The sequence below is a fragment of the Lycorma delicatula genome, chromosome 1 (genome assembly GCF_047948215.1).
Source record: "Lycorma delicatula isolate Av1 chromosome 1, ASM4794821v1, whole genome shotgun sequence".
Lineage (NCBI taxonomy): Eukaryota > Metazoa > Arthropoda > Insecta > Hemiptera > Fulgoridae > Lycorma > Lycorma delicatula.
In genome coordinates this window covers 138,520,230-138,544,549 of record NC_134455.1, presented here as the reverse complement: position 1 = coordinate 138,544,549, position 24,320 = coordinate 138,520,230, and the positions used below count along the sequence as shown (strand labels likewise).

Here is a 24,320-nt window from a genome sequence, read left to right as displayed (position 1 = left end):
GCTGTGTTACAAGGTCAATGGCTGCATCAGGCTTGTAAGTCATTCTTATTATGGTGCAGAGGAACATTCAATTTGTTTTGGTCGCTAAGTTTCAGTCAGTTGCTATTGTTTAGTATGAATAATATTGCATGTTTAATGAAAATCACTATATGAAAATAACATTTGCTGATGGGACAAACAACTCTGTGAAACAACCAACTGAAGCAATCACATTCAGAATGACCGTCAGTGTCTAACAAGACCATTGAAGCTGTGAGAATAAGTTATTTGGGTATCCTGAAAAAATTGGTACAGAAATGTTCTGCAGAGTTTTAGTGTTTCAAAAACACTGTTCACAAAGTTTTATAAAACAAAATTTTATGAATTATAAATTTCAGGTGACGAATAAAATTTACCTGCCAGACAAAATTAAATGACTGAATTTACTATAGATTAGATCATAATGGGGAGTTTTTAAATGAAATTATTTCCAGTAATGAAGCTATAATTCATTTTTAGAACAAATATTTTGGTATAATATTTTAGTATTTGAATATTGTTGTTTGTTGTTCTTTGTCATATAAATAGTAAGATCTTTATGTCTGCAGGGCAATTAAAAGAGGAGATATTAAAATCTACTGAAGAGGTAAGATTCTAGGAAAATTTCTCTTCATTGATGTATACTTCATTTTTGTCATACTTTGTTCACAATTATGACTGAATCTCCACCATTATTTTGTAGATAGACTGCACAATTACACAACATAGTAGACAAAGAAAGAAAGTTAATGCTTGCCTTGTGTAAGCAATGGAATTTATCTTGATTCTAATCTCTATAATCATTCATAAATTACTTTACTATTCCCAACATCAGTCTTCCTTTCACTTTACACCTGATGGCTTTGTTGTAGGAACAATACACAAATAAGTAACTTCAAACGTTTTACTGACTCCATACAATTTTATCACAAACTGAAAATTTGATATAATGGCAATTCCAAGTAATTTATGCCAATATAACTAATCTGTACAAACTAATTTACACTTTTAATCAGAATAATTTGAATTTTTATGTTGTATTTATGCAATACATTCTTGTCATTTTATGAAAACTGTTATTTTCAATTTTACTATATTGTAGACAAATATAACTTGGTACCATGTTACCTATAGTATCAGTAACCTCTGGAAGTATATTACTGTGCAAGAAAAATATTACAGCAAATTAAAACAAACTGTTTTGATGGATTATAACCATCTTATTTTATGTGCAGATAAAAATTTTACATTATGTTTCTCAAGTTGACATAACATTGGAAATTCTGCGGATAGAATTTCCATTAATGATAACAAAAGTATCTCTATTTCCCATAAAGTAAAATTTGTGGGTTATTTGTTAGATAATAAATTCTCTTGAGATGATCAAACCGATTTAATTTGCACAAAATCAAACTGTACTGTTTTACTTTGAAGCACCTTAACACAATGCTAAGCTTGTCATCATATTAAGTATTTATTATGCTATTGTTTATTTCCATCCAAAGGGTAATATCAGCTCTTTGGGCTCGCTCAAAAAATCAGAAGATATAAAAATATGTAAAGATAAAAGAATAAAAAGAATCAAAAAATATTTAAGATACAAAAATGGATTTTGGGATCACTATTTGGTGTCCAAAGTATATGTAGATTGCTCAAAATCTAGAAAATTAAAAATGATAATTTGTTCTTGAGTTTATATTTATGAATGAGTGATCTTTGCTCTAAAAAGGATAGTCACTTTTCTTAAAACATAACACTGCTACAAAACCAGATAACAAAACAATCTTCATATAACTCAACACATTACTTCAGCTTATGAGAAAGAGCCTTATTAGGATTCAGCTGAAATTTGTATAAACTATCATATACCATTTTTAAAAAAATCTTCTCACCAATTCATTTAAAATAAAATTTAAAAAAATTTAATTTTTTAAAAGTATTACTCTGTGGATTAAATTTTAAATAATACTAATTAAAAAGTTAAAAGAAAACCCTGTATTTTCTGCAACTCCATTCAACATGTACCTAAACATGCACTCAAAATTATTTGAGCGAAGGCGTTAATGAAGATTACTTCATTAATGCCTTCTGAATCTTAATTTATTTATATTTTAAATAATTAATATGGACTTCAATCATCTCTACTTTTATTTTATAATTGTATATTTAGTGATCTGCTCTGATCAGTATTTCATTTGACCATAGTTTCATTTGATCCATCTGATCAAATTCTGGAGCAGTTTCATCATATTCACCCATTCCTACCATGATTTATATAATGTATTTTTATGTACTGATCAGAATAAAAGATCTGTTTATTTATTTACAATAACAGATTAAATTTAGATTTAATTAAATTTATAGATTGAATATACTGTTACCAAATCTTTGAACAGCGTAAAATGAAATATAGTAATAATAAAAAACACATGCGAAAGTCGTATGAACAAATGACTGTTCAGTATCTGATGAACAAAAGTCGTATCTGATGAACAAATGACTGATGTACTGAATATCACAAGCCGACTGCAAGAATGTGAGGGTATGGAAATGAACAATATAAGTTGACCTCGGTCACAAAATCACATTGATAGCAAATTTATGTCTGGAATTGACACCAGGGAAACCAAAATTGCAGGTGGTACTTATGAACTGGCAACAGTAATTTCACATACTGAAGCAGTGAAGAGGCAGCAGCACTTGAGGTAACTCTGAGATATGGTGAAATATACGTTAAGGTCACACCCAAACGACATCAAAAACATTACATTTGAGAAGCATCAGAGACCAGTGCAGCTCCTTCCTATATGTTCACTTTTAGACAGAACAATTTGACTAGTTTTTTTTAGAACTAGTGATCAGTTAATGTGGATAAGTACAAATATGACATAATTTCACTGACCAGAATTTTACTATGACCAGAATTTTACTGTATGATATGACCAGAATTTTACTGTATTTTCAAAGCAGCGGCATGTAGGAGAATTTCATTACTATTAATGTCTTTACTTTATTTTCATGCTTTTTAAGATGTGCTACTTCAGATTTCATGGTTTTAGTATGTTCTTGACCTAAGATGCAAAATTAAAATTAAATAAAGAAAAGTCACAGATGCCATAATAAAACAGATACAATTATAGATAAATTAAGATGTTTGAGCACTGGAATTTTATTTTGAAAGGCTACCAATCAGTAAACAACAAAGAAAAAATTGATATTAAATGTAAAAAATGAAATTTAGGAAATGTTCTTATCTTGAAACTATGTACTTTTTGTATGAGACACCATAGTCAAAATCTAATACTGGAGGGAGGGGAACCCAAACATTTTAAATGAAAAGAGTAGAGTTGTGATGCATTATTTTAAAGCACATTGAAAAACAAACAGTTTGACATAAAAAACTTTGGGCTACAATAAATCTAACCAAAATGGCAGTCATTTGCTAAATTTGGAAGCAATTGCTTAATTGCTTTATATTGTTTTGTTGTTTATATTGTTTTATTTAGTTTTATATTGTTTCACTGTTGAATAGTTGCTTAAAAGGGAGACTGAAAGAGGGAAAAAATCATTCTTTAGCAAGTCAATTCTTAACCTTTTCAAACAGTTGGTTAGTCCTATGTTGCAGAATCCATGCATTATATATAGTGGTAGAACAACTCTGTATCTACTAGCTAATAAGAGCCAGATGCAGATGGACTGAAATCCATTAGAAAAAATATAGTTTATGTCATCATAAATCTCTAGTATTATTTTATTTAAATAAAATTTTCAAAAAAATTGTAAAAATTATTCAAATTTATTTTTTAACTTAGCACATGTTTTTGTTAATACCTACCTAAATCAAAATACATTACATTTTTTGAAAACTTTATACTGCCTTTTTGAAGAAAAGTATGATTTACTTTTGGTTGCATGGTAGAAGTGTGGGAGTGAAAATAAACTTTCTTTTCATTTTAAGGTACGAGGAGTATGATGGTAACATTTTATTTATTATCGGGTTTCCATATATATATATATATATACATATACATATATATATATATATATATAGATGTGTGTATGAACACACACACATACATATATATTGATTTTATACATAGTGCTTTATATATACATATATAGGCCTATGTATAAAATCTTGTGGTTAGAAAATCTCCACAACTACTAGGTCAATTTCATTGAAATTTACATATGCTGTAGTAGTGTATCTAAAGTTGTAAATGTAAAAATTTGATGAAGATTTGATGAAGTCATTTTTGAGTTATGCTCAATTTAAGGTCGAAAAAATTTGAGGTCATGTTGACTGTGTGCTGGTGCATTTTTCATATGTGCTTATGCAATGAGTTGGGTGGTGAGTGAGTTGAAACGTGTTTTTTTTATTGTAGTGATTTTTTGATTTTGTATGGATCAAAACTTTCGACTGTAAAATTTTAGATTAGAATGAGTTGATACTCTTTCAAAAGGAAACAAAATAAAATAACAAAAAATCAGTTTTCTTGTACAGAACTGCGTAAGTATGCTTTACATACAATTTAATTGAGTAGTTTTTTCATTTATTACTTATCTGATTGACCCAAAAGTGTAGCTACAACAGTATGCTTAGACAAGAACTCCTTATCTTCGTTTTCTTTTAAAATATGAACACATAACACTATAAAGTGACAATGTCTGATGAATTAGAAAAACAAGTTACTTACCATATTATTCTGATGTTGGTTTAGGGTTAATATGAATGGAGTTCAAATTACTACCGTGTGTCACAAAGTGTTTTTTGTGTGATATTGATTATAACTAGTATCATGATAATCATAAAGTTCCCTGTACCTTTGAACATGAGAACATTTTTCCCTTTTTTCAGTACTTCATTAAAGAAATGAATTATCGCAAATAAAAATCCCTTAAAAATGTGTGTTCAGCAATATGTTTCATCAAATACCATATTCATTGATTTAAAACAAAGATGAAGATAATAACTCTTGTCTCATGTTTGTACATCGTACAACTCCAAAGGTAATATACACAAATCAGCTCAAAATGGTTAAAGATACCAATCTGAAATGTTCTATGTGATACAAGAATAATCAAAATCAAGGAATGCAATTTAAAGTTCAAAAATACTTCTGACAAATTAGAGTTTGGCAATTCACTCTCAAAGGATGCATTACATATAAAAATAAACGTTCAACATTATTGCAACCAGTAATTTTTATCACTGGATTAGGTAATTTAATACAGAGTGTTTATTAAGTGATACAATCAAAGTGTAAAACAAATTATATTTATTTAATGACAAGAATAATTAATTTCTTGAAGTTCAGTTTAACTTTCCTTAGAGTTGCTGCATTGATGTTAGAGGCACTGTCTTCAATATTTTCTTTTGATTCATCTAAAGTATGCAGTTTGTTCTTAAAAACAATCCCATTCAGATGATCCCGTAAATAAAAGTGGTGAGAGATCAGTGGGAATCATGGGGGCCATATTCAGCAAGAAATTATGTAGTCATTGAAAAATTCACATAACTCTACAGTTGAATCAGCAGTATGGCATATAGCACAATCTTGATGTAACCAGCAGTTCTCTTTTCCATTTTCAAGTGGCTACAAAATTTATAATATTCTAAATACTATTTTATAGTTAATGTTTCTTAGTACAAAATGAAGCTGAGGCATTCTGTGAAAAAAATCTAATCGCAAAATTCCACACCAAACACTGATGTTTTTTTTTTTCTTGAGTATGCAGGGACCTTATGATAAACATGAGAATTGTCAGAACTTCATACTCTGTTGTTTTGGCTGATAATATATCCAGAAAATAAAAAAAGACACTGTCCAAAACAAAATGAAATGTCTGAACCACCTATAATACTGAAATTATCTGTTATTAAGTTATCAGGCTTCAGGGTTCTTGCACTTCTCTGATTTGATATGGGTATAATTTACAGTTATTTTTTGTAGTAGCTTCCTACTGAAAGTCAGTTTGTTGAGGAAGCTTTCCTGGAGAATGTAAAAGTGACCGATCAGTGTTTTACGTAATTGTCATCATTACAACACTGACAGATGCCTGTGATGTTCATGATTTGCTACATTTCCCCTTTCATGAAATCTAAACCGAACTATAATCCAAACTAAGAAAAAATAGTTAACTTATTTGGTTTAGCTATAAGGAACTACAAGGAAAATTAGCCTTATAAACATTCTAGCATTCAGAATAATACATTAAATAATGTACAACACTAAATATACACTGTACTGAAAAAGCAGGCTTGTACTGCTGCAACTACTGACAGATGGAAGGACAACAAGCCATGTAATCTGTGCAGTTTGCTCTTGCCTAGGAGTGTCTCAGCAAAATATCTGCCTCACCAGAAATTCTTTAACAACAAACTTTCAAGTGCAGGATCATTTTGGGTTGTGTGACATTGTAAACGCACTATGTGAAAAGAATGTATGGTGAAAAGAATAAATTTTTTAAGAAATTAGCAATTCAAACCTTGACTCTTATTTTACAAAAAAAAAAGCTGCTCATCACTGATTTAAAAGAAAATATGTTGAATCGAAAAAAATTGTAATGATATTTCATTCATGAACTTAATTAGTACGTACCATGGTAAGTTAGATGTAGCTAGAAGGAAAACTTTATCTTCTGTTTGGGCAAGTCCATCAAGTTGTATGAGCAATTCAGTTTTTAATCTTCGTGATGCTTCATGTTCTATCAGACCATCTCGTTTTGATGCTAAAGCATCCAGTTCATCAAGAAATATTGTTGATGGAGCCTGAAGTCTTGCCACTTCAAACAAAACCTATAAAAATATTTAAAAGTACTTAATAGAAGTTGTGCCATATTTTTAGATAAATTCCCATATTTCTTCAAGCGAATAAAGTAGTAAATGCTTTTACTACCTTCACACTAATTTGAAAAAATGTTTCTTTATAAAATATTCAAAAAAGTGGACACTATGAACAACAAAAACATGTATGATAAAATAATTTGCTTTTTTATTATTTGCATTGTTTAATTATCTAATTTTTTGTATTATTATTTGTCTTCCTTATTTTATATAGAAGGATTCTTGATTTTTTTTTCATTTTTTGATGAAGGAGAATTACTCATTAAAAATAAACAAACCTAATCTGTGATAATTGTATCACAGATGAAGTTTGTTTTATCAACTACATATTATTAGCATAACTATTAGTGCCAATTTCATATACAGAACATAAAATATTAATAAAATTATGAATAAAATAAAATATTCTGCACTCATTTTAACTTAAAACATTTCCATAAAGCAATCTCTTAATAAAAATATAGAAAAGGAGTTTATAGGTGTGGTTATGGTATTTGAGATATACACAGTTGACACAACTGTATCTACATCCAAAGATAATCATTTAAAAAGACTTAAAAAATGTAAGTTAGTAGTTCAAAATGTTATCATTTAAATTTAACGGATTATAACTATCTAATATAAAACATGGATGAAGACCATATTTTATGTGTTTTAACTCTCTTAACTTATTGAGAGTCATTATCTCAGTGCAGTCTTTACTAAAAATAATATTCACTTATTCTTAAAAAAAATATAACAATAACCACTTCTATGAAACAAGACAGCAGAGCTTTTTTTTTTGTGCAACTCAAGCAATATGAGAAAAAGTTTGATTATGCTTCCATTGCAATTTTTAATAAATTTTTGAACCATTTAAAAAACTTCCCATAAGTTTATTAAATAAAAAAAATGTTCTTTTATAGAAACATTATTACTCTGTCAATGAAAAATTATTTTATGTGTTTTTATTTTAAATAAATAATTTGGATTTCAATCATGTCTAATTTTTATCTTACAATTAACTATGCATTTTGTAATTGCTAATTTTTATATTATAATTAACTAAGCATTTTGTAATTATACTCTGATCATTGTTTTCTTGATACATTCAGAAAAATACTGAGAAAATACCTACTTTTTCTTGTAGTGTAGCTTTCTGAGAAAGATTTAAAAAAAAATTTCATATAACATTTTTCAGTTTACAATAATCTATAAAATCTTTATTAAAAAAAAAATGTTATTCTTTTTTATGTTTTAATTTTATTGAATTGTGTGAAACAATTTAATTCTTTTTTTTTCTAAAATCGATCCTTTTGGTAATCATATTCCACTGCACTACAAATTATAATTATTAATTTTAATTTTGACTTTTAATTAAATTTTTTTATTAATGATCTCATATTTTGTATATATGAAATTTATAATTTTTAATTTTAATTTAGAATTTAAAATTTTGAATATAAAAAAAAATTGTTTTATTTTTGTTTTGATTTAATTGGAAAAGGATCTTTTAACAATTTTAATTTTAATGTGCAATTTGCAATGTACAATTTGAATTTTAATGTGAAATTTCCAATGAAAGATTTGAAAAATTATGGAGCAAATGATGATGCGAGGTACTCACGAAAACGCTCTTGCTTGGATTATGGAATAAGGTAGATGTCATACTATTTTATTTTATTAATTCTGTACTTGGATTGATCAGATTAATATAATTTTAATTCTATATAAAATTCTTTTAAGTTCTGTTGAATTCAAGTAAACTCACTGACTGAATAGTAAATGTATTATACACATTATGTCATTGTCAATAGTATGGCTGAAGATGCTGTTAACTGATAAGAGTAAATAAACAATATGCTAAACTGTAACAATGACAAACAGAAAAATGTTTGCCATTTACATGAATGTAGTAAATTTTTTTCTCTAGGTTCTCTCTAACTGTTCTCACTTTCAACTTCAAGAGATATCTTCTGGTACTAGTTACATATGCTATCGAGAGATTTCACTGTAATACATAACTAATTTTTAAATAACATTTTGAAAACTTTCTTACCCTAACAAGTTTTTCTGAATCTCCTCTCCATTTACTTACTATAGAACTTGCAGATATATTGAAAAATGTTGTTTTACTTTCTGTTGCTACAGCTTTAGCCAAAAGGGTTTTCCCTGAAAAAAATTCAGAAAAATTATATTCCATTGACTTATTTCAAGTAATTATTTACAGTCATATTGGCTAATTTTCATACTCCTTCTACCAAGTTTAGTCCTAGTTCCCTTAGTGAACTCAACCTTTCAGTTCATACAAGACTTAGGTTAATTTATGGACTCCAGTCTGGCCTACAAGAGAGAGGCAACTCTGGTACATTCAGTCTCGTACCGGGAACAAACATAAAGGACATAGTTCACAGTATTAAAGATCCTACAGTCCAGACACAAGCCAGAGTCAACCAAACCAAACCTAATCAAACTATTCCTAAAGGCACCATGTCCTGAAAAGAATTGAGTTGTATACCGATTGGGGGAGACCCATCTTTTTGCTCGTAGCTCCCTAACATTTGCTATACCATGCGTGTATCAACCAGTAGAAGAATCGTTCCACCTAGCTTGCCAAGAGTCAAAACCTTGGTCTTCAATTTCTTGTATAATTCCTTTCTCGAGACAGTTCTGTAGTCACAGACATCAGCTAACAATAGAAGATGCTGGGCTCGCAATAGAATGTCCCTATAACTTTGGAATTGTAAACGATGAGCCCAGACGGGCGTAGCCTACAACATTATGGCCTCACAAACACCTTTTTAAAGAATATTCATGGTAGCATGGTACGATAATTCAACCACCAATCGGGATGGATGACTCTACGAACACCAAAGAAGGCATCGATGGCCTTCTTTGCAACAAACTGAAGATGCTCCTTGAATTGAAGCCTCTCATCAAGGATGACACCCAGATATTTCTGAACGGTAACATACCTAATCGGAAGGCCGTCCATCACGACCCACGGGTGACGGGTCACGGTTAGACGACCTTTAAGAAGCATCATAGTGGTTTTCTCCGCACTGAAAACCATCTTATGCTGAAGACTCCACAACCTGAGAACCTTACATGCCTGCGTTGCTCTCTGAGCTCTATCTCGGCACGCGAGTTGGCCTTGACGATGGGTTGCCAGCAGCAACCCATCGTCGGCATAAGCCATGATGCGGCAATCACTGGGCATCCGCAATCGCATGAGAGAGTCGAACTCAACGATCCAGATGAGTGGACCTAGAACACTGCTCTGTGGACAACCTTTTGTCAGGGTCTTTGGTACTTCCGAGCCGGTCTGTCGCTGAAGTAGCTCGAGAGAGTTCTAATCTCATTTAGTGTGCACCCACGCTAGAAGTTGAAACAAGGTAAAGGGCCATCACAAGTTATTGAAGGCCCCGATTATGTCCAAAAAGTCGCCGAGTACATATTTACACTCGCTGGACGAAGTCAGATCCATTACCCTAAGAATTGCGTCTTCTGTGCCCTTGCCGGCGCAAAAACCATACTGGTCGTCCATCAGCATATGGGTAGAAGTCAACCTACAATTAATGCAGAGGTACAAGACCCTCTCGAAAACCTTACCTACTACAGGCAAGAGCAAGAAGAACTTACAGTGGGATCCTTGTCACTACCTTTGAAGAGCAATTTCAACACACCACATTTCCAAGACGCTGGGAAATGTCCAGCAAAACCATCCAATTAAAAACCATAGTCAGAGGACTAAGAATCACTGGCAACGTACGAACAAGGAGCGTCACTGTGACAACATCATATCCGGGGGCTTTATTCCTAGTCAGGCTCCAAATTATTTGGCAGACTTCCGCCTCAATAATCTCAGAAGACAAATTCTCAGAGCGAAAACATACGACTTCCCTGCGAACACATCGATGATTTCACCAACCTCGGCGTTATCTGAAACCAGATTGTTCATCAGAAGAGTGCGAATACGATCTTTGTCTGCAACAACTCCATCTTGGATTGAGGGTCGACAGAAGAATGTCTTTTTTCTTCTTATGACCAAGTACTCTAAAGACAATACCCTATGGGTCTTGTTATTGCACCATGGTTTCCCTGTTATTGCACAAAAGAGCGTCAGGAATCATGTTTAGAAGACCTAACGCTATGAAAATACTTGGTCCTCTTCCGACAATGGATAACATCAACATCCCAACTCCGTAGGGGAAGATACCCGGCTTGTGACGCTTCTGGTCGCTGCACCACTCCCCCCCCCCCCTATTCCTAGCCCTGATAGGCTTTAACGGTGGACATCTTCTCGCCCTCAAACTGATCACATACCACAGCGTTCAGTTCAGGCCCCGCTGAGATGCCACCGATGCAGATGTCTCTCGGGGCATCTGCATCGGTAAATTCACCCCGAGATAGTTTTAGGTTTATGCCTTCAGAAGAAGACAACGGACACCTGCAGCTACCACGTCGCCCTCAGGAACTAAGCTAGAAACCTAACCGCGGACTGAAGACCCCGCGCCTAGTTCTAACCATTGAATGAGCCAATTTCATTGAATGTTCGGACTCGAGGCAATAAATAACCACAACAACAACTTTCCCACTAAAAGTGTTAATCGCAACGAAATTTAGACCTAGTTCCTTAAAGAACCCCGCTAACATTATACTCATCATGAGTGCAAAGTTTAACGGACTCCGGTCCGGTCTACCGTGGAGAGGAGAATAAACGCCTACTCCCACACAGCTTCATCCCGGAGTCCCGCATGACATTCACCTTCTTCCATTAACCGCCGTTGAAACGCCGCTGCACGCCACCTAAGCGGCATGCAGCCACGTCCCGCCGACAGTGTCATATGCTCATACAAATGCTCCCGTCGAAGCGCGACCGCACCCCCCGGGACAAGGAATTCTATGCCCGTTGGCAGCGGCCGCAACTCCGCCGACAGCTAATTCCATTTAAATGACATCTCTTAATAATCTAACTGTGGCACGCTGCCAAAGCGCCTACCTTCAGCCAGTCAACTGCCCAGGCGGTCCCTAGCTACCCAGGTTCGTATCACCTACTAAATTCCTTCGGCAGTCCTGCACAGGGCGAGGAAGCGAAGGAAGCCAGCAACAATTGTCCACTCACTGCGAGTCCTCCAGTTGACTCGCAGATCCAAGAAGGAGTTTACTCTCTCGAGTTCGGTAGTAACTCTGGTACGCTCAGCTTCGTACCGGGGACATATGTGTAGGACATGGTCCACGGTGTCATTAACCCTACAGTCCGGACAGAAGCCGGAATCAACCAACCTAAACCTAGCCAATTTATCCCTAAAGGCACCATGTCCGGAGAGGAACTGCATCGTGTGCCAATTGGGGGATACCCAGCTAACCGCTCGAACTCTCTAACATTGGGGAATATACCATGCCTACAACTACCTATTGAAGAATCGTTCCACCTATCTTGCCAAGAGTCGAAACCTTGGTCTTCGATCTCACACATACGCCCTGAAGTAATAAGGCAACATATTTACAACATATTCGCCCTTCTTTGCAACATATCGCTGGCTACGTTCGGTAGCCGAAATATCCACAGGTTTTATGCCTGCGATCACAGTTACTGCCTCTCGCGAGACAGTCCTGTAACCGCAGACAACCGTTAATAAAAGAAGACGCTGGGCTCGTAATAGAATGTCCCTATAACATTGGTACCGCAAACGATGAGCCCAGACGGGCGCAGCGTACAACATAATGGCCTCGCAAACACCTTTGTAAAGAATCCGCATGGTACGGAAATTCAACTCCCAATCGGGATGGACTACTCTACCGACGCCGAAGAAAGCATCAACTGCCTTCTTCGCCACATACTGCAGGTGCTCCTTGAAGAGAAGCCTCTCATCAACGATAACACCCAGATACTTCTGAAGAGTGACATACCTAATTGAATGGCCGTCCAGCACAGCCCGCGGGTGGCGAGTTGCAGCTAGCCGGCCCTTCAAAAACATCATAGTGGTTTTCTCCGCACTGAAAACCATCTTATGCTGAAGACTCCACAACCGTAAAACCCTACATGCCTGTGCCGCTCTAAGCTCAATCTCCGCACGCGAACCGCCCTCGACCAGCAGCAGCCCATCGTCAGCGTAAGCCACAACGCGACAGCTACTGGGCAAACGCAGCCGCATGAGAGAGTCGAACTCGATGGTCCAGACGAGTGGACCTAATACACTGTCCTGTGGACAACCTTTGGACAGGGTCTTTCCTGCTTGCGAACTGCCGTCACGAAGGACAACAGTTCTATCGCTGAAGTAGCTCGAGGGAGTGCTAATTTCATTCCGCGTGCAACCACGCTTCTGCAATTGGAACAAGGCAGAGGGCCACCACAAGTTATTAAATGCCCCGGATATGTCCAAGAAGACACCGAGTACATATTTGCACTCACTGCCTGAAGCCAGATCTAGGACCCTAAGAATCGCGTCCTCTGTACTCTTGCCGGGTCTAAAGCCATACTAGTCGTCCATCAGCATGTGATTTGAAGTCAACCTACTATTAATGCGGAGGTAGAATACCTTCTCGAAAACCTTTCCAACAACTGGCAAGAGCGTCAGAGGACGGTAAGAAGAACTGACCGTGGGGTCCTTGTGAATAACAGCTTCAAAATACCACGCTTCCAGCAAAATAAACACCTAGGCGAATAAACACCTATTGAACACCCTAGTCAATGAGCCAAGAATCACAGGCAGGGTGCGAACAAAAAGCTCCACCGTAATACCATCATATCCGGGGCTTTGTTCCTAGCAAGGCTACAGATTACTTGGCGGACTTCCGCCTCAGTAATCTCCAAAGACACACAGTCTGTGTTAAAACCTACAACCGCCGCTCGAACTCTCCGATGATATGGGGTCTCACCAACCTCAGTATCATCGGGGAGCAGATCGTCCATCAGAAGAGATAGAACACGATCTTTCTCAACTACAACGCCGTCTTGGGTCGAGAGAGCCGACAGAAGATTGTCCTTTTTCCGCTTGTGTCCAAGTACTCGATAAACAACACCCCAAGGGTCTTTATTCCCCTGCTCTTGAACAAAAGAGCGCCAGGAATCTCGCTTCGAAGTCCTAATACTATGAAAATACTCGTTCCTTTTCTGACGATACTCCGCAAACAGAACCTCACGCCGGTCAGGATCACGCGCACGCTGTGCGGCTCTCCTGAGCCGACCCACGGCCTGCTTTATCGCAGTCAAGTCCCGAGTCCACGAACCAGCTACTCTCTCTCGACCAGTACTTCGGGGGATTGAGAGTTCTGCGGCTTCAACCACCGCAGAAGAGAAATTCTCTGCCAGGTTATCTAGAGGGATCTCGTCCAGGGTACGAGTGAACACCCGCATCCTGGCCGCAAGAATGTTTGAAAACTTGGGCCAAATCCGCCCGCCTGTGCAAGAAGCGCCCCTGCTGAACAGGGGCGTCCGCCCTAAAGACATCGCGCAGCCCACCTATCCAATCAAAAACTATGAGCCTATGATCGCTTTCGCAATCATCGACTACCGACCAATTCAGAATCCTACCAGGGATATCCTTACTAATGGTAACATCAATGTTGGTACCATGGAAGGCCCTCCGCAATCCTACTGTGCCGGCGAAAGTAGCAAGCTCGCCGACGACATTGATTACTTCAAATCGGTGCTGCGCGATGAAGCCTTCTAGAAGTTCACCGCCGTCATCTGTGATCCCACTGTGCCAAAGAAGCGATTTGGCGTTTGCATCAACTCCTATTAGAATAGGATGACCCGCTATCAGCCTGACAATTCTATCCCATCTTTCCAAATGTAAGTCAGTGGGATCTCTGTACTAAAAGTAGTACGAACTAACCATAACTATGTCAAAACCATCCAAGCAAGCTTAACGACGTGATGCGTGTCAGAGGATTGCCGTATAAAGACACTATCTATAGACTTCCTGCACAGCACGGCGGATTTGCGTCCGTCAACATAGAACTTATTCCAGCCTGAAAAACCTGGCAGGTCACCCTTGACAACGTACGGGTGTTGTAGAAGTAAAACATCGAGGCTCCGCTTTTCAACGACACCTAACTCTACTTGGACCGCATAGACACCCTGGGCATTGAGTTGGCCGAACCTAACCATCGAGCAAGTTGAAGTAGACCTCAACCGCTCTTAAATAACTACCACACTCCCTACTGTTGATAGAGTGCCTATGACTCTTGCGCAACCGCTTGCAGTTAACGCAAGTCGGAGCCTCTTTCTTTTGCGAACAATCGTCACGCTTGTGACCCTCTTCACCACAATGCGCGCAGACAGACGCATATTTACAAAACTTGTCCCTGTGGCCAAACCTACAACATTTGAAGCATCTCTGCACGTCAAGGTATTCCTTGACGTGACAAGAGGCAAAATCAACGAAGACCCTACCCTGGGACAAAAACTTCTGGTGGAGACCAGCACCTAATTCAAAAACTCCGTGATACCGAGAGGCATCACGCTTTCCAGTCTTGAAGACTAGCCTGCACTGCCTGCACTGGACGAGGCCTCGTCCAAATCAGTATTCTGCTCCCGAATGAGAGACAGAACTTCTTCATCAGAGAGACTCCGCTCGATGTCATATATAATGACCCGGGGCTTCCTCAACCGCTTGGGGTCCACCTTAACCTCAAGCTTCTGTACCGCAGGAGAGTCCTTGATGACTTGGACCGTCTCCTTATTGTCCGCAACAACAACTAACCCTCTACTGGTCTCCTTTATATCACGAATTCTAAGCCGATTCCGATCACCACGAAGGGCTTCCCGGAAATCGCGCCTTAAGTCCTGACTCGTGGTCTTCGAGCTCTCTGCCTTATTCACGAAGATTACCTCCGGCTTCTTAACTGCCTTGCTGGCCTCGCGTTTGGTTTTCAGGACCTCAGTGTAGCGTTTGGGCTGCACTGGGGCCTGGATAACCACCTTGGGAGCCTTGACCTCGTGGGGCTTGGAGGCCAAGGCCTCGAAACCCTCACTAACCGCCTTAAAAGCTTCCCTCAACTTGCCAAGTCGAGGGAGAATAGTTTTCCTCGCCCCCGAACTGACTCCGCCGGGAAGTGTCAGAAAATCTACTAAGTAGTCCAGGTCCTCCTGGACTTTTAACAACAGGGCAGAACTGCCAGGTCTGCCCTTAGAATTCTTGAAGGCCTCTACTACAGGGGAGGACCGCACCTGGGTGGGTGCCCCTGTATCCATAGCTTCGCTTACCTCGTCCTCTGAGGAGCTAGTCGATGGAACCGGCGCAGGTTTCCTCTTCCGCCTGGACTTCTTCACCTCTTGGAACTCCGACATGGCCGAAGATTCCCTAAGTCCTACTGAATCAACTAGAATCTCGCTGTCTACCTACTACTGTCAAGTTTGGGCAAGCCCACAAAGTAACAACTACCCGCAGCGAGTATGGGCAGCCGGAGACACTTACGTTCTCCTGTCACACTTCGTACCTCTTCGCCGCTGCTGGAACGATTGATTGGTGCACTAGATGTACAACAATGAACCACTGATTACGGCCCTCGCTCTGACAAGAGCGCAGAAGGGATAACATCAACAGCAAAAACCATACTATTTTCTTTCATGATAATTTATTTAATATCTATATGATTTAAGCTTGACTAATGCAATGGATTTGCAATCAGCTTTTGTTAATTTCTAACATCCTACTTATTGGCTCATTCACATAGTAAAATTAATGCTGAGTTTGAGGGAACTTCTTTGCAATTTCATATAAATATTGCAAAAGACTGAGTTACGGATGGACTCAGTCTGGTTTATAGCTAATATGTTGATTCTAATTATAGAAAAAAATAATTAAATTTTCAAATTTTAACAAAAAACTACAGCCAGTATGTTAGATTGAATTCTAAATTACTTTTGCTCTAGGATATCATTTATTGGAGCAGACATCCCTCATTTTGTTTTATATTTATTAATGAAATTGCATTTAGCTGATATATCAGTTCTTTAAATATGTAATTTCCTGATTTTCTTTCCAGTTTGCAATGAATTGTAGTTTTGTCTTCCCATATAAAGTTTATCATATACTCTATTTTTCTATCTTTTTAGAAAAATAAATTCTAGGCACTTCAATAAAGTAGCAAAAATAGATGAAAAAAGCCCAAAAAACTTAAAGCAAACATGCAATATTACTACCAAAATAAATTATATGGTTAATACTAAACTATTATTACTACAATCATAAATTGATATTGCTGTAGTTATCTTGATTCTGTATTTTCATTCTTAAATATGCTGTTCCAGAATATGTTGCTGATCACAGTTTCATTCTTCTCCTGTTATTCATATTTATAAATCAGTGTTGTTTATACACTAAAATATTAACAATATAGAATTTTTCAGTAATCATTTCACTTGGTTCAGACATCTCATAAGCCACTTTGTAACTTAAGGAGGCATTTTGAAGATCAAAGGTTTTCAAACAGATAGGTCTTAAATTATAACAAGTACAAACAAACGAGATGCTCATTCAGTCATTAAGAGAGTGAAAGAAAATTTATATAAAAGTAGTTAGTTATATTTTGAGATTATAAGGATAAATTTTACCCTCATCACTGGTCCATTTCAAAATCAACAAACATAAATCAGATATAGTGATGTAACCTAACCTAAGGGTGTGATATTTTACCTTGTCAATGTGAAATTTTATATGTATTTTGCCTAACTGGGGTAAAGAGCAAGTATTCTAGGCCATTTTTTACTAATATAAAATCAAATTAGAATAGATTTCACCTCACCACTAATTCTGTGATGTTATGTGTCCTTGAAGTAGCGACATTTGCAACCTTGACTTACTACAATGTTGTATCATAGGTGCCTGTAATTCATCTGTAACTTACTGTAATGTAGGTTACAGATATAAGTTATAGATATTCATCTATACTGTAGTGTATTATTTGTATCAACTAACTGGAACCATTCAAAATGTTCTAATATACTATACCTTTATGAATCAATAATGAAATGTAGAGGAGTAGGCAAAGTTATTATGACATTTTTAATAAATTACCGAAACATTTATAAAATCTTGCCACCGATTTATTTAAACTACAATCAAAAATCTTCTTCCACAGAAGTATTATCACTGTTTATGATTTTTAAATAATGCTAATCAAAATATTAAAATAAAAACCTAAATTCTTTGTATAATATGACAATGCACTAGTATAATAGTAAGAACATGATCACAGAAAAACTGGTATGTAGTAATTAAAACAATAGGTATAACAAAGATTGTTGGTGTATGAATGAATTTGTTCCCTTTGATAGGCATGTCCTCCTTTGAGTTACAAATGGATCTATATTAAACAAAATTTTATTTATATTTAACAGAGAGAAATTACTTCTCATTTTTATTTTTTTCTTCTTCATAACAGCTCAGTTTTTAAAGTTAAAACTAATTTATCAAGAAAGATTCATCTGAAAAATTTATAAATTATCACACTAATGAAAATAAACTAAACATAACAAAAATCAATAGTACATATTCATTCTTTTTTTCATTTATCATGAAAATTATACCTGTGCCTGGTGGTCCAAAAAGCAATATTCCTTTCCATGGTGTTAAAATGTTAGTAAACAGCTGTGGATATTTTGCTGGAAATACAACAGCTTCTTTTAGTAACTGTTTGGCTGCATAAAGTCCTTTTACATCATCCCAATAGACATTTGTATGCTTCATAAATATTTCCTAAATTATAGATAGGGCAAATTATAATAATATTATTACATAAACTGATATATTATGTTAGTTGGATCATCCAGTTCAGTAACCAACTGCACTCAAAACAACATAAGGCCTTTTTTACATTGTAATGCAACAATTACAAAATTATTAGGTAGAATAATAATAAATGCTTTGATGATTAATTGAACCAAATTTGTTATAGAATTTTTTTTTTTGTTTTACTTTAGGGCCATGCTAAAATTATTAAATCAATTTATTTTACACTACTATACATATGTAGCAGAGATTTTATCATTTAAAGTTTCTGCTGATGCTCATTTACAGGGACTTTATTAAGAAAACATTCTGAGTGGTGATTTGATATAGATGTGCAGCGTTAGAGCTGTAAAACGGAGAGCTGAACAAAATCCATAATATATTTTTCTATAATTTAATGAATACAAACTTATTTAAATGTAGATGACACATATTTCTACCTGGATTTTATAGTGAGCAATATAAGTAATCTGATAATTTAGTGAAGTGGTACATTGACAGAATATTCTTTTAGTTAAGAACACATCCACATATGAACTGCTTTCTTTTCACCTCTTTATTGGTCATGTAAAGATTTTGTCTCCCACACTGCTTCTTTGACTGGTCAAAAAATGTGAAAATTACTGGAATGACATGTATCAGGATAGTCTTGGATGATTTGTAACAGTTAAACAAGCAGTACAGAGTTTAAAATTGTCAAGTCGCAACTAAACACCAAAAACTGTCGGAAACAGTTTAAATGGCTGTTGAAGTTATTTAAATGTGATTTATTGTTTGTCATGTTATTTGCCTTTGATTGCAGGATGCAGATGAATTTCCTGTTCCACTCAACACAAAAATGGTGGACAAAAATGCACCATCATGCTGAACTTTCATTTGTTGATAAATTTTAATGTTTTACTTCTTCACTATTCAAAAAATTAAAAACTATTCGCCTTTCAACCATGTTGCAAGCAGAACTGCCATCTTTACATTACTATGCAAAATGCTGTGTAGCATTCTGATTGTGTGCTTTACCTGTTGGCTACTCTTCAAACTGTGAATATTACCTGTTGAGAAATTACTACAGATAGTAAATGTCTCAATTTTAAAAAAAAACTTAAGATTTTCATTTGACTCTTTCTTTTAGGTAGTATATATGAATATGCATTATAAACTCACATTTTTGTTTTAATAGGTGTACTAGTCACCACATAGGTTGATGAGAAGTGCTGAGAGTAACGATGTAAGATGTTACCTAGTGTGTGGGTAGGTAAAAGTAAGTTTCAGTAAAAACAAAGTCAAGCTCCTTTTATATGTGTCTGGGTGATAATTTTTGGATGCGCAAGCTGCTAATAACTTCTCAAGTGCTCATGTTTCTGACCAAACCATAGGTATGGTAAGTGCACCTCATATTTAAAATATTTTTAAGTTGGTTGTCCTAACTTTGTGACCTAAAGGAAGTGGCTTATTGCAATCTACCTTACTTCTTCACATCCTTAAATTAACAGGATCATACTTTCTAAAACATTCTAATTGTTGAGGAACCATCCGGCAGTAAGAAGATTAAGTTTGCAATCATATCCAAGACTTGAGAATGAATAATCATGGTTGGAACTACATAGTATCTTACTCTGCAAAAAATTTTGTTTACCTGGGTTTCTATAACCAAAACAAGAAAACATGATGGGAATGGCTTTGTTATTTCTTAATTAATATAAGTAAGAGGGCAATGAATTATTTCTTAGTTATAACATTACTCTTGATAAATGTGGATCTACCTAATGTAACTGAAAGTAAATGCCAATCAGTGGAGTGCACATTCAAGACTCCTTCAAAACCAAATATAAAAAAGCAAACTGTGAATATTTGAAAGTGACTAATGTTTTATTTGATCAGAAAATTCTCCTAATTCCATACCATGTGTAATATATTCATAAACTTATAAAAAAAGACTAGGCCAGCATCATGTGTAGTTCAATATTAAGAATTTGAAAGAGTGGTTTTATTCCATAATAACTTTCACCAGTCTTCATTGTAATAACTCATGAGTTGTTCAAAAAATTTGGCTGTGAACTATCCAGCAATTTCAGACTGATACATAAAAAGCAGCTCTCACTGAATGGTAACAAAACTCATGATTGAACAGAAATGCTAGTTGTTAGATGATGCAATAAATAGAAAAATTTAAATGGTAACTAAATAGAAAGATAAAGAATGTTTTTAAAATGAATCCTACATTGAAGAATTATACTTATCCTATATTTCTTTAATGCTTACCACTAGGTAAGCATTAAAGAAATACAGGATGTAGAAGGGAAACAGGAAGTTTTGCAAATTGCGCTGGCAGCCCCTGTGGATGTGGCAGGACTGTAAGACAGATGTGAACTTGTTTAGAGTGCCTTGACATTTAGTAATCGTGGAGCAGTGAAGTGGAGCTGAACATTTTTTTGCTGTTAAGTTTTTGTAAAGATCGTGAAAATTTGATGGCCACATAAAGTGAATTTCAGCATTATTAACAGTTAGAATGTCATGGACATGTCCTATCTCTCCACCCAATTAAAAGATGAGTTCATAATTATAAAGAAAACACTTTTGTTAAAAAGATGACACTATCAGATGGTGCTCAAATTTCTTGTACACCACAGATATCTGGATAGTGTAACAAGCTATAATCAGAAGTCCTTGTTGCTTAGTACAACACATATAATTCCTACTGTTCAACCATAGGAATGTACACAAAATACCTCATGAGTTGGAACTTCCACCCCTGTTCGTTATAAATAGTTCAAAAACTTAAACCTAGAGAGTATTTGCAGTAGACAGATTGTTGATTTTATCAACAATATATGTATGTATGTCAGATAAAGTTAATTTCCACCTCAAAGTCAGTTAATTTTCATTATTTTAACATAAGAAAATTCTCATCACTGCAGCACCACATCAGTTAAAGATCTCTGTCAACTCCTTTATTATGCAGCACCAAAGGTACAGTATGGTGGGCTGTGTCACAGGCCATTATTTTTTGAAAATGAAAAGGATATTGTGACCACTGTTCATATTTGATTGGTGTATTACCATTGTAGAAAGTTTTTTAGCATTCAGACTGCAAAATTAAAAGCACTTTGTTTGAACAGGATGGAGCTTCATCACATACAATCCAACAGTTCATGGCAAGTTTACAGAAATTGTTTGGCAATTGAAAAATTTCATTTCAAGATATGGTGATACTGAATGACCTCCAATGTCTCCTGACCCGACAGTTTAATTTTTTTTAATGGGAATACTGATGAGCCTAGTGTACTGTACTCATCCTGCACCCACTGCTGAACTAAAAATTGAAGAGGATATCAGAAATATCCTTGTTGATGTGTTTGATCATGCTATAAATAATTCTCAAAACATACTAGCAGAATGAGCAAGGAGCAATGACCTATATCTTAAAGGTATGATCTTTAAAGAATAATAATAGCAGGCTCAGTATGCTATCACACCTCCCAGATACTGCATTATGACATCTTTTGTTTATCTATAATAGAATATTCTCTTACCAGGTGTTTCCAGATTCTTGGTCAGAAGCATTGGTGATTCCCGTACTGAAACCTCATAAAGATAAATCATGCCCCTCAAGTTATCATCCAATATCCTTATCCAGTGCCTGGTCTCCTTGACCAATGCAAGGTGATGGAATGAATGGTAAACCATCATCTAGTGTGGTACCATGACAGAAATGCTCTAACTGCCCCTAAAGAATGTGGTTTCCATCAGAAGAGATCATCTACTGATCATGTAGGTGTCCTGGAAGCTGTTATTCAAAACGCTTTTTACTTTGCCAATGCCTGATTGTTGTATTTTTCAATTTGTAAAAGGCATACGACACAGTGTGTAGGAAAGGCATTTTAATTATACTTCATGAATGGTGTATGCAAGGGAATCTCCTTGCATAAATCAGGGGTTTCCTCAATAATAGGCCCTTTCATGTTTGAGTTGAAACAATGATATCCAAAAGTTCCTCACTAGAAAACAGAATAACACAGGGAAGTGATCTAAGTGTTACTTTGTTTGCCATAGCCATAAATAGTATAACCAAATGTGTGCGAAAACCCATTATGTGATCTTTACTTGATGATGATTTTTCTACATCTAGAACATTAGCTACTGGTGGGAGATTATTCCAAAACACAGTAACAAGTTTAAAATCATGGTGTAAATCAACTAGATTCTCGTAAAGCATCTGCTTTTCACACTTGAGGGAAGCTGTTGATTCTCAACTGTTTTTAAATGGTAAACCAGTTGAACCACACACACAGATTCGATTTTTAGGATTATGGTTTGACCAATGACTGATGTAGGTTAACACATTTGAAGGAGCTGAAGGTAAAATGTTTAAAAATGCTAGACTTGCTGAGAATTCTATCTAATACCCGTTGGGGTGCTGATCGAGAATGGATGTTGCGCTTCTACTGAGGTCTAATCCATTCCCACTTAGCCTATGGCTGCATGACTTATTCGTCAGCACAGGCCACTGATCTAAAATGCTCGATGCAGTCCTTCATTCATTTATCCATCTTGCTACAAATGGATTTCACTCAAGCCCTGTGGTAAGTCTACTGGTGGACATTGGTGAGCATCTCTTTAGAATAGACAAAAGCAAATTATATGCTCCTACGTGGCTTGCATTAAAGCACAACCAAATCACCAACCTTTAATGTGGAATTATCCAGCCAGCATGTTAATCAATATGAGGAACAGCCATCATCTACTGCTCTGCTAGTTATCAGAGCTCAGAACCTTTTCTTAGCTCCAAATATACAATTACCTCCAGTTCTTGCTGTTGCTCTACGTTATTATCCCCCTTTGGTGGCCTTCTGTAGTAAATTACTCCTTTGGTTTTTGTGAGAATTATGAGAAATAAATATAATCTTGTAAATAGCTTGCATCTTGATACTGTAATTTATACAGATGGCTCTAAAAACATTAATTCTCTTGGTTGTGCTTTTGTGGTTGGCAACAGCACATACATGTTTGGCTTCCCCAGCATCATCAGTATTTTCATTGCAGAACTGTATGCTATTAAGGCCTTAAATATAATTAGCCCAACATTTTGACATGTACTTGTCTGTTCAGATTCCATGACTGCCTTACAGGCAATGGTGACATGTACTACAGGCACCCTTATTGTCTGTGAGATTCAGTGTGCTATTTCTCAAAAGATTCAACGTAATACAACTGTGAGCTTCTGCTGGATCCCCAGCCATATTGAAATTTCAGGCAGTTAGTGCACTGATAGTGCAGCTATAAAGGCTTGTTTCCAGACTCCTTTTGCTGATCGTGTTGTTTCGAACAATCGTGTCAGTTTTCTCAAGGGGCTGGTTAATAATGATGAGTAGCAAAGTGAACGGAATGCTATCATCAACAATAAACTTTGTCCAGTTTAAGAACACTGTGTCATTGTCCTCATGCTGGACTGCACTGTGTCTTCATGCAAGAATAACCTCCTCTTGAAGGTTATTATTTGTCGTTTTGAATTACATGTGAATATTTTTTCTGTTTGCAAATAGGGCTCATTAGGCTTACTCATGGATATCTGATGACTCAAACAGATGCACCCATTTGTGCTCGCTGTGATTGCCAACTAACTGTACATTACATCCTTATGGATTGTGTATATTATGCGGCATTGCGTAGCAAGTTTAAACTAGGGGCTAAAATGTGAATTATGCTACAGAATAATGAAATGTTGTTATCTTATATTT

The 24,320-nt window shown here is 35.8% G+C and overlaps 1 protein-coding gene across 1 annotated transcript in view; it reads right to left on the bottom strand.

Annotated features, from left to right (window-relative positions):
• LOC142317667 (katanin p60 ATPase-containing subunit A-like 2) overlaps positions 1-24,320 on the bottom strand; it is a 60,973-nt gene that overhangs the window by 25,104 nt on the left and 11,549 nt on the right. Inside the window, exons 4-6 of the mRNA XM_075354221.1 lie at positions 18,384-18,552; positions 8,904-9,016; positions 6,621-6,817 (exon numbers count right to left, since the gene is read on the bottom strand). Coding sequence (XP_075210336.1) covers positions 6,621-6,817; positions 8,904-9,016; positions 18,384-18,552 — 479 coding nt within the window. The remainder of the gene's footprint in view (positions 1-6,620; positions 6,818-8,903; positions 9,017-18,383; positions 18,553-24,320) is intronic.